Source organism: Diorhabda carinulata, chromosome 1 (genome assembly GCF_026250575.1).
Source record: "Diorhabda carinulata isolate Delta chromosome 1, icDioCari1.1, whole genome shotgun sequence".
Lineage (NCBI taxonomy): Eukaryota > Metazoa > Arthropoda > Insecta > Coleoptera > Chrysomelidae > Diorhabda > Diorhabda carinulata.
This window is the reverse complement of record NC_079460.1, coordinates 22,815,009-22,826,030: the sequence shown is the minus strand read 5'-3', so window position 1 is coordinate 22,826,030 and position 11,022 is coordinate 22,815,009. Positions and strand designations below refer to the sequence as shown.

The window sequence follows — 11,022 nt, the reverse complement described above, 5'->3', positions numbered from 1 at the left end:
CCACACACCTTTGTATACGTTTTTTCCATTGATCGAAGCAGTGCTGGAAGTCTTCTTTGCTGAGAGCCTTTAGGAGCTCTGTCGTTTTTTCGCTTTACCGCCTCCATCAACTCAAATGTGCTTTCAAAGCACATTTTATCTTCAGAAACAAAACAAAAAGTCGCACGGTGCCAAATCTGATGAGTACGGCGGCTGTTCGAGCACTGCAGTGCGCTTACTGGCCAAATACTGCTTCACAGCGCGTTATGAGCAGGTGCGTTGTCCTGGTGCAAAATCGGGCCGTTTTGTACGAACTCGTTTCGCAGAGTTGCCAAAAATGACAAATAGTAAGTCCGGTTGACATTCTGACCCTCTGGAACCCATTGTATCATGACTGCAACTAATAAAAATTCAATGTATGAGTACCTAACCTAAAATTTGATTCACTATTTTGTGACCGGTTTAACAATGATGATAACAAAACTAAGTAAGTAAGTAACGATGTGAAAAAGTGGTCATTGGACCACTGTCAATAATTATATCTGCTGCTGTTTCACTTTTGGAGCCTGATGGACAGATTGGGCCAAAAGTAACTAGATTTCTCCCTAAAACTGCAGCTTAGACGTTATAAAAATGGCACCGAAACTATGATGTTGCAAGTGCGTGATCTTGCATGAAACCATTCATGCGCATGCTCATGCATTACACGTAATATTGCATCATGTCAAGCGGCCTTTAGAGACGTAAAAAACGATATAACCAAAGATAAATGGCCCAGGAAATTTGATTGGGAAACTAAAACGTTGAACATAAAAATAGGACAAGGAAAAACTTCGTAAAATACAATGGACTATATTAACTATTTAATTCACATTCTTTGGTATAGTCAAAACATAGAACATTCATTAGAGAATTTTTAAAATCATTTAGCACACATGGAGAATCACAGTTCGGTATGGCCCATACCGTTGGTTTATCACTCCAAAAATTTCTGTATTTAACCTAAAAAAAGTAGAACATTCATAATTTACATATATGTAATGTTTGGTATATAAAAAAAATTATCAGAAACATTTGAAAATATTAATAAATTTGTAGGATCGTTCAAAATTGAATTATCTACCTTTATTTCTCCATTTTCGTATAATTCAAATACAAGGGTCGCCCCAAAATCAGGTTTAATGCTATCTACCAACTCGAGACTTCTTAAAATATGAACTAATGTTAGATCATGTACTGAGTATAGGTATAACAAAGTGTCATCACTCCCTTTCAAACGATTTTCCATACACTTAATAGCATTGTTTAAAAACATTCCTAAAAATACATCACGATATAATCATTGAGATTATTCAAATCTTCAAGGACACATTTGTACATGTAATCCAGTGAAAAAATGTTAGAGGATCGAGATGTATCAACATTGAGGGAATGTAGCAGACAACCACATAATCCAGATTTAATATATATTGAGAGTTTTATGGAAAAAGATCTTTTATCCATAGAAAATGGATCACATGCCAAATTTTCTTTAAGATCGTCATAAAAACCATTTCACTCTTCTGCCTCATTTTTTTCTTGCATCCTTTTTTATGCATTATCCATCTCACCTTTTGTACTCTTAAATAGTTTGTTACTGACTCGTATTTATCAAGATTCTTCAGCTCATGATACATTTTATTCTTCATTTGTTTTTATTTTTTACTCTCCGGTATTTTCTTCTCCCAAATTTCCAGCTTTTTTCTTCCTCCTTTGGATGACTTAATTATCTTTTTTTATATGTTGTTTAATGTTTTAACTGCTTCATTACCACCCATGATTTTTTTTGTTTATTTATTTCTACTTCTTTACTATTCTTCGATGATAATTCTTTCTTTTTATATATGATTTTTCAACAGCATCTCAATGAAGTCAGTTTCTTTGGTTCATTCTGAATCAAAGTTACAATACAATTTCGAAATATTTCAATAAACAGTGGATGTTAAATCTAGTTCTCCTAGTACTAAATGTCTTTTTTTGAACCGCAATAAGGAATTTCTGATCCAGTTTTAGAGTAAACTTGGTGTATAACCATATTCAAATCCAACGCAATTTTAGATCTGTTTTAAAGCAGTTAAATATAAACAAATGGGATTGATGCTGATGATCTAAGTTTACTAACAAACAGAAAATTGGAAAAATTCTATAACCTGGGAGAGGTGGTTTATTCTGAGTCAAAATTTTCTTGCTACCTCTTCAAGGCTACAGAATTTTTCCAATTTTCTGCTTAATTTTTGTTAGTAAATTTAGATCATCAGCATATGGGTGATTCCGTTCTAACTGTGATATTCAATGTCCTGTATTGTTTTTTTGTACTAGTCATTAATTAATAATCAATTAATAAAAATTTTGTGTTAATTGAATAATTCTTAAGATATTTAAACATTATTTTTATACAATATAACTTGCCACTTAAAGAAAACTTATACTACATCACTTGAATGTCAGTACCGTGTCATGTCCATTCCTAGAATTTACCGATAAATTATTAATTTTTTTTGTCGTAACAAATGATTTAAACTAATTACCTTATAAATTCTAATGTTTATGATCAAACTGAGGAAAATTGATGCACTTGTTGTTTAATATCTTAAGTTACCATACATCACTTGAATGTCAGTACCGTGTCATGTCCATTCCTAGAATTTACCGATAAATTATTAATTTTTTTTGTCGTAACAAATGATTTAAACTAATTACCTTATAAATTCTAATGTTTATGATCAAACTGAGGAAAATTGATGCACTTGTTGTTTAATATCTTAAGTTACCATGTCAGTACCGTGGATAAATGAGTCAGTACCGTGGAACTCAAAATCCGACATTTGTGTCTTGCTCGTGATACTTTGAAGTTGTAGTAAATTCCTCTTAGAGTTTTATTTTTACAGTAAAATAGATGAATAATATGCATAAAAAAGTTAGAAAAGTTAAATTTTAAAATCTTGAAATTTTGAATACAAAAAATCACAGTTAGAACGGAATCACCCATATGCTATTATTCACTGCTTGTAGTGGAATACAAACCCATTTGTTTGTATTTTACTTGTTTAGAACAGATTTGAAATTGCGTTGGATTTGAATATGGTTAAACAACTAACTTCCGAAGAGCAACAAGGATTCAGGTCTAATAGTGGACGCAATATTCATAGTTCGTCAGTTGGTGGAAAAGTCGATAGAATTCAATAAACCCATGTTTGTCTATTTTGTTGACTTCACCAAAACATTTGATAGAATACGCCTGGGAGACGTGTTTAGGAGTCTTGAGAAAAACAACATGTGACTATAAGTACCAACGAGTCATCAAAGAACTTTATACCGGAACCAGAACAGGAATTAAAACTAAGGTAGGTCTCTCTGAAAAAGTTCAAATAAATACTGATGTTCGGCAGAAAGACAGTCTTAGTCCAACCCTATTCAACATCATAATGGATCAAATTATCGAGGAAGTCAACAAAGTCAATGCAGGATACATAATGGATCACCGCTCCTTAAAGATATTGTTTTATGCAGACGATGGTATTGCCGTTGCAGAAAATGAAGACGACTTACAACGTCTACTATATAAGATGAAAATTTCTGCCGAAAATATCAAAAAATCCTATTAGATGCAAATTGGCAGTCGATAGCGGAATAATACAGCAGGTATCAAGATTCAATTACCTGGCAGTGAATATATTTAGTGAAAGAAAATTGACAGAGGAGGCACGAACACAAGCAATGAAAGCATCAAAAGTCGGAGGCTGTCTGAGAGATATAGTGTGGAGAAACAAAGCGATAAACTCACAGAGCAAGACCAGAATCTATGAAACGTGTGTGAGACCTATTCTCACATATGCTTCAGAAACCAGAGCCGAGATATCAACAACAAAAAGAATAATGAGAAGCACGGAGATGAAAATACTGCGAACTATCAAAGAAATCACTCTCAGGGACCGAATAAGGATTGATGACGTAAGAGAAGAACTGGGCGTACAGGATGTGGTGAGACGGGTCAGGGCACGAAAAAGATTCTGGAGGGATCACGTAGAAAGAATGCCAGAAGACAGATGGGCTAAAACTCAGAGACCGAACACAGGCAGACCTGTAAGCAGCCCACCAAAGGGGTGGTACGAGAGCTGGAGTTCAGCTTTTCAGGGAGATCTAGGAAGAGGGCCAAACGTACAGGATTAAATAGGACCTGGTTCTATTGAAAGAGGAAGAAGAAGACTAAGTTTATTCTAAAACTGGATGAGAAATCCCCAAAAATTAAGACCCTCGACACCAGGAAATCGACATCAACAACATACTGATTGTTTATTGATATATTTTGAAAGAGATCTGAAATTGTATTGGAACTTAAGAAAATATGATTAAGCACCATTATGTACATGAAAACAAAAATTTTTATAATCAAGTTTAATAAAAACCGAAACGATGCATAAAATAATTAGAGTATGTGGTGAAAACATAAAGTTTGTTAATTAACAAAAACTTTAGAGATCCGCTCGGTAGATCCCCAAGAGAATTTTCATTTTGAATATTCATGACAACATTCACAACCTCCCCGAAACAACTGTTATAAATATTTCTCATTTAAATTCATCGGCTCCTGGCGTAGATAAAATAACCCCAAAAATGACAAAGGAATTACCAAAGAAAGATAAAATACTTATCACCCGCATATTTAATGATATTTCATGTCTGAATTACTGACCAAATCTGCTGAAATAATAATGATCCCTAAACAGGGCAATGATCACTAATTTGTATGGGTCAATTCTTCAACGCGATTCTGCATCAGAGCATCTATGTTGGGATACAGGTTTCTTATTTTTACAAATAATAAATTTTCTTGACATTGTCTACCAATGAAACCATAAATTATCGATCTGCAGTTAGAAGGCGCAATATTAAAATGGCCACAAATTTCAGTAGTAAAGATTGAGGAACGTTCACTAAAACACGCCTTGTGAATGAGCTCACATGAGGAACGGACATCACTACACCAGTTTGAATTAAGGAAGGAAGATTCAACTATACAACAAATCCACAGGATAAGCCACATAATAAATCAAGCACTAGAAGAAAAAAAATACTGCACATAAGTGTTTTTAGACGTTAGCTTGGCATTCAACAAGGTTTGGCACCCAGGCTTATTATGTAAAATCAAAAACTGTCTTCCAACTGCATACTTCCAACTATTAAAATCTTACCTAAGCGATGGAGAGTATGAAACAAAAATTAATGAAACCACTTTTGATAATAGCAGGTGTACCACAGGGAAACATCTTGGGGCCATTATTATATGTAGTACTACCAGAAAATCATAAAACCACTATGGGCACCTTCGCCGTCGACACAGTTATATTAACAAGCAACTAAAATCCAGTTGAAGCTTCCAGGATGCTGTAGACACATTTAAATGACATCCAAACGTGGTTCAACAAAAGTAAAATCAAAACAAACGAAACGAAATCCGACCAAGTTATCTTCACCCTAAGAAAACATCAGTGCCCTCCTCTATAACCCTATAATCGAACTTATCTGGATATATGGGTTGTGCAAATAAATACAGTCGAACTACTTCGTATGATAGCTGATACACCATGATATGTGTCGAGCCCATAGACGGTAATTTACTATGTCTATGGCCAAACCTAACCCTACATACAGACTTATTGCACTGCACTGGCTGAACTGACTCTAAACCCAGGGCAAGCAGTACAGTGAACTGGGTGAACCAGTTCTCTTGCACTGCTACCAAGAACAGCAACAGTAGCGTTGGCTCTGCTACAAATAACACTTTAGTGTACACTCCCTGAACTAGTTCTGCCAGTGCATGAAAGCACGTTACTGCAACCACAAAACAGCAGAAGACTAAAAAGAAATTGGCAGATCTAAAAAACTGGTAAAGAAGACTTGTCGCTGGAGAAGATCTCATCGCGCCATAGTAGAGCTTATATATTCTGAAGCCATCCCATTAGCTTGAGGAACTGTATATGTTTTGATTGCTAATAAAATAAAAAAAATTCGTCCGACTTACCTCCTTTTACTTTCTTCATAAACTGGGTTTCAGAATAAAGAGCTAAATTTCTAGCTCCTAATATTTTCATAGTAGCCATCATGGAATTATTAACCCAATTTGGTAATGTGAAATTATGTAACTGTTCAATTTCTAATGTATTATAAACAGATTCAATGTCTTCAATATTCGTGATATTCTGGCCGGTATGTTTCGTTAAATAATCTTTTAAATATTGATATTTATTTTCTATTTCCACAATACCTGGTGTTTGTCGTATCTCTTTGAATATTTTATCGTATTTATCACAGGGAGCTTTCATAACTATATTCTTAAGGGTAAAATTTTAAATCAAATAATTATTAGATTTTAATAGATACTATTTAATGAAAACGACTTACGGTATCCCTTGATCTAGGTAGGTAAGTTAAAGGTATAGGTTGCCATAATAAATCCGGGTTCCAAATTAGATCACCAACTGGTGGATACAATCCAGCAGTAAATAGCTGCCCACTCATTTGACATCTAACGTAATAGCTACTAGTGATATTTACATCTTTGTACCAGTACAGCTTGGGAATAAATTCCTCATATTCACGTCTTATAATTTCCCCTAACAAATATAACTGCAGTTTACCTCTCTAGAAATAGAGACATACCACTAAATAATAAATAAACTGGTAAACATGTTCTTTTCGGTGGCGAATGAGAAAGTTTGTATTTTGGATGATATTGAGGTCGTTGCCAAATTAGTCTCGACAAAAACCGTTTTGATGTTTTATAAAAACGAGATTGTGCAGAAAATATATATAAACGCTTCCGATAACCGTTCCAAGTACGGTCCAGATTAGCAATTTGGAACAAACTTGTCTTAGTCCCCAACCAGTTACTTGATTAGGCAAATTTTTTTTTATTTTTTAAATTTTTGTACAGTTGCTTAGCTTATTAGTTAAAGCACGATTCTAGGATCAAACAAAATTGCTATTCGTTAAAATCTACCTGAAATAAATTCTAGCACATACCAAACCAGGTTTGGTTAGGTACCACCTTTTTAGTAAGATGCGCTTACCTGTATTCGAAGAAAGGAAAGTGAAAGTTTGCAATTTACGCGCTTACCTGTATTAGATTAAATTTTTAGGAAAATAATTATTTTAAAAATTTATTTTTCTCCAATGCATTTCTCTGTTTTAACTATATTTTCAACGTTTTGATCATATTTTAATAACGTACGTGATAATTGGAAAAGTTGATTGCGAAAACAATTAATTTACTTCTTAAATATTCAAAATATAAAGAAAAAGTTGAGAAAATTGAATGGGACATATATGAATTGAGATAATAACGTTCTTATGGTGTTTCTTATAATATACACTCGGATTGACCGAATTCAAAGTGGGCTGCCACAATTTCTAAAGATCAGAGGTTATGCAACTTACTAAAAAGTTCAAGCTTTCATTTGATACTAAAATCATGCTACTGTATAAAAATTTTAAAAATCAAAAAGCCTAGTCAAGTGACTGGCTGGATACTGATCATTATTGGACTATTGAAATTTACTCCATCACATCAAGAGTGCCGAGTAAAACCGGCTGTGATCTAACCGATCAACAATCTATAGTGAAACTAACTAAAAAAAATATGAACAGATATAGTACAAGGAAAGTCAATATTGAAGAAGTCAATGTTGGAAAATTTCGTATTTCTGGATTGTGTATGTGAGGTTGACTGTTTTATTATCAAGTAGTTTCCAAAAGAAAACGTTTATTTTTAATTTGTTGTGATGCATTTTGTTTACGAACGATTACAAAGTGTCTTTTTTGTACTTTAACAGTACAAATAGTTGAATACTATTAGTTGTGCAACACATCAGCTGTCAACTACGAAATAACTCATAATTTAGTCCCCCGATGACATTATTGTTTCATAATTCAACTAAAAAATAGAATTTTTTTCTAAAAAGCCATTTTCTACACCTTTCGATGATAACTTTGTATTTAAATCAGTATTTTTATTGATACAATGCGATTAAATAAAATTGTAAAAATTGCTTCGGCAGTAAACATGTTAAATGTGTTCTAAAGTACGTCTACCGAACAACAGTGAACGTGATCCGGATGACATTCCTAACGGCTAGATCTCCATCGGGTTAACCCGAATCAACGTTCCGAAAAGTAAAGTAAAGAAATTTAGCAAAACGACTCTAAAAATGTATGAAGAAGTGCGAAAAAGTAAAAATTGTCAAAGTTGATAATTTCTTTTTTGTTAGGGATTATTGCTTTTTGATTACTTTTTAGGTCCTCAAAAGCGAAGTTTAGGTAAGTTCCTACGTTACTTTAAAGTGCTCCCCCAGCAAACTTTTGGAATCATCCTCAGATAGGGGTGAAAAAAATTAATAAACTGACTTTTTCATAACATTTGGAAACAAAAAAACCCTGGAATCGAAGTTGTAGATCTTTTATTTTAACATAAAATTCGTTCGTTATAAAATGATATTTTCAGAGCTCGGGTAGCTAATGCTTAGGGGATGGTATTTACAGCTGTAAAAAACCACAACCCCCCAAAAATTATGAATTTTAATTTCAGAAAATTGTTTGCAACATTGTGAAAATTCACAATTTTATTTTTAACCCCCATGCTCAATGGAATTTTTTTTAGTATTTTATTGCATATTTTGAAAAATAGTCAAAAAATTCTTTTTCCATTGAGAATATTGGTTAAAAATAATATTTTAAATTGTTCTAGGTATAAAAAATTAAGCAAAAAAAATTGTATGAAGTTGAAATTAATTATTTTTTAAATATATATGATTTTTAATACTATAATTATCATCCCCTAATCTCTAGCCACCCAAACCAAGTAAATATTAATAGTATAAAAAAATTAAAAAAGATCTACACCTTTGATTTATTTTCTAACTTATAGTATTTCCAAATTTAACAAAAAATTATTTCATGAGTTTTTTCTATTCTTTTCAGGAGATTCCAAAAAATGTTTTACAGATCCGTTCGTGGCACGAAGTGCCTTGCGTAATATGATTTTATTTTTTCTCTAGCTCACACAATATCTCAGTCTTCGAACGAGAAAACTGTGCAATGAATTTTTTCTGATATACTTCCAAATACTTCCAAAATCAAAATCTTTAACAGAATCTCTTTTAACAGAATCATAGAACTAAAGTCCTAAACAAAACAGAACTGCTTTAAAGTAGCAAACAAAGTTGAGAATCAAACAACGTGGATATCTTATTTTAACAAATATCTCTTCATCAACCTTGACTAACTCTAAACATAATTTCAAAGATTAGCAGTGGCGTGATGACAGGGAGGACGAACAGAACCGGACCCGCCAAATGCCAAAAAATACAATATTCTATACAACAAATAAAAAATATATATATCTTGCAATATAAATTCACAGCTACTGAAGGGCCAAAACAATACCATTTAAAAGCAATTTTGACCCCCCAGTCTCCCCGGAGGTTCCGTGGACTTATGTCCTGAACCCACCGCCCCCCAGGCCAAAATTATGGGCACGCCACTAAATATTGATGATAATTTTGAAAAACTAGCAGGAGGTAACTTAAAGAGGATATTTTCTGAAGCAAAACGGGATGGAGATGGGAGCTTTTTTTATCTATATTTGGATATCTATTTTCAATTTGTATCTAAAGTTTTATGTTAATTGTTTTGCTAGTTTATTTGAATAATTGTACATTTTTAGTTTTGATCTATCTTTAAAATGAAATTGTTCAAAAACTTTCGATTATCTTACATTAGTCAGTTCCCCCCATCCATTTGGCCAAGAATAATTGATGTATGGATCATTCGTAAATGTAGAAGAAGGTGCCCTTTCACCATGTCTAAACGCCTAAAATCCATAATTTAATATTTTGAGAAGCAGTAAAAGTTGACCTACTTACAATATGTACTTGTTTCAATGACGAATTACCGATCACGTGTTTTATAAATAATAATGGAATAATAAACCACAACACTTCCATTTTATTAATCTATCGTCACAATAAATGGTGAAATATTTGTTAATTATTGTAAGAATTATAAGAGATTGACATTTATCTAAATTAGTCAATGGCGTAGCAACAAACACAACGCATAGACGTCCCAAAATTATTTACTAATGTTATTTTTATTATTATTAATATTTTTGGCCAAAATTAAAAAATAAATTTTTGAAAAAATAATTCATTTACAATGTTTGTATGAATGTTTATTTGATGCATGTTTTGGAATCCATTGATCGTGTGGCAGTGTCAAGGACATTTCATATTTATATTATAGACCGTGGAGACGGTCCTGTTCTAATATGTTATCGAATCAAAATATTGACGGTGCGCCGGATAATTCTGTCTACTTTTTATGACATTTTTGTTTGTATACGTCAATATAGAAATTTTAAGGATCCAGTGGTTCTAGAAGGCGATTATAATATAATGGGTGGAACTAAAAGCACGTATGAATTTGAGTTAAATAGTGAGAGTGGGAGGAGCGAAGCGGGGGCTGGTTGTTTTGTAGGTTAGGGCGTCCAGTTTTAGTAATAATGACGCAGTGGACCGTGGCGCATAGCGTTATCGCTGTTGAACATTTGTTCAAAAGTAATGAATCAGTTATTACAGTTCAACAGCTTTTCTTTTCCACAACTGGATCAGTTATGAAGCAGAAGTCGTTCCTGCACGGCGCGAACTCCACAAAATGTCGACAGAGTTAGGGCGTCGGATCTTCAAAATCCTCGCCGCTCCACAACTCTGAACTTGTCTCGACGCTCGCTGCAGCGCATCCTGATTGTTAAAAGTAATGGAAAACTTCGAAGAAAGACTTGATGTGTATCAACGCGGAAGAACACCATCTGTCTGAAGTAATCTTCTAGAAGTGATCAGTTCACTACGAACAGTGCATATCGATATTACAATTAACAAAGTCATAAATTGGATAATCTCCACCTTGTATTCATGTGAGTCCATTTTGTATGTAATCAAAATAAAGCGA

General features: G+C 33.3%; 1 protein-coding gene across 1 annotated transcript; it reads right to left on the bottom strand.

Annotated features, from left to right (window-relative positions):
• Nucleotides 1-815: 815 nt before the first annotated feature.
• LOC130903833 (testicular acid phosphatase homolog) lies at nt 816-10,232 on the bottom strand. Its single transcript, XM_057816176.1, has 6 exons — nt 9,939-10,232; nt 9,791-9,886; nt 6,421-6,660; nt 6,041-6,350; nt 1,103-1,296; nt 816-981 (listed from the first exon to the last, which is right to left on the bottom strand). The coding sequence occupies exons 1-6, from the start codon at nt 10,017-10,019 to the stop codon at nt 835-837; spliced, it is 1,068 nt and encodes a 355-aa protein (XP_057672159.1). The 5' UTR covers nt 10,020-10,232; the 3' UTR covers nt 816-834.
• Between the last annotated feature and the right edge of the window lie 790 nt (nt 10,233-11,022).

Bases quoted from the DNA above. Each gene is read 5' to 3' on its own strand.
- LOC130903833 (XM_057816176.1), bottom strand. From the start codon at position 10,019: ATGGAAGTGTTGTGGTTTATTATTCCATTATTATTTATAAAACACGTG. The intron at 9,887-9,938 runs GTAAGTAGGTCA...TATGGATTTTAG, and splicing joins CATTGAAACAAGTACATATT to GCGTTTAGACATGGTGAAAG. The intron at 1,297-6,040 runs GTAAGTCGGACG...ATGTATTTTTAG, and splicing joins TATGAAGAAAGTAAAAGGAG to GAATGTTTTTAAACAATGCT.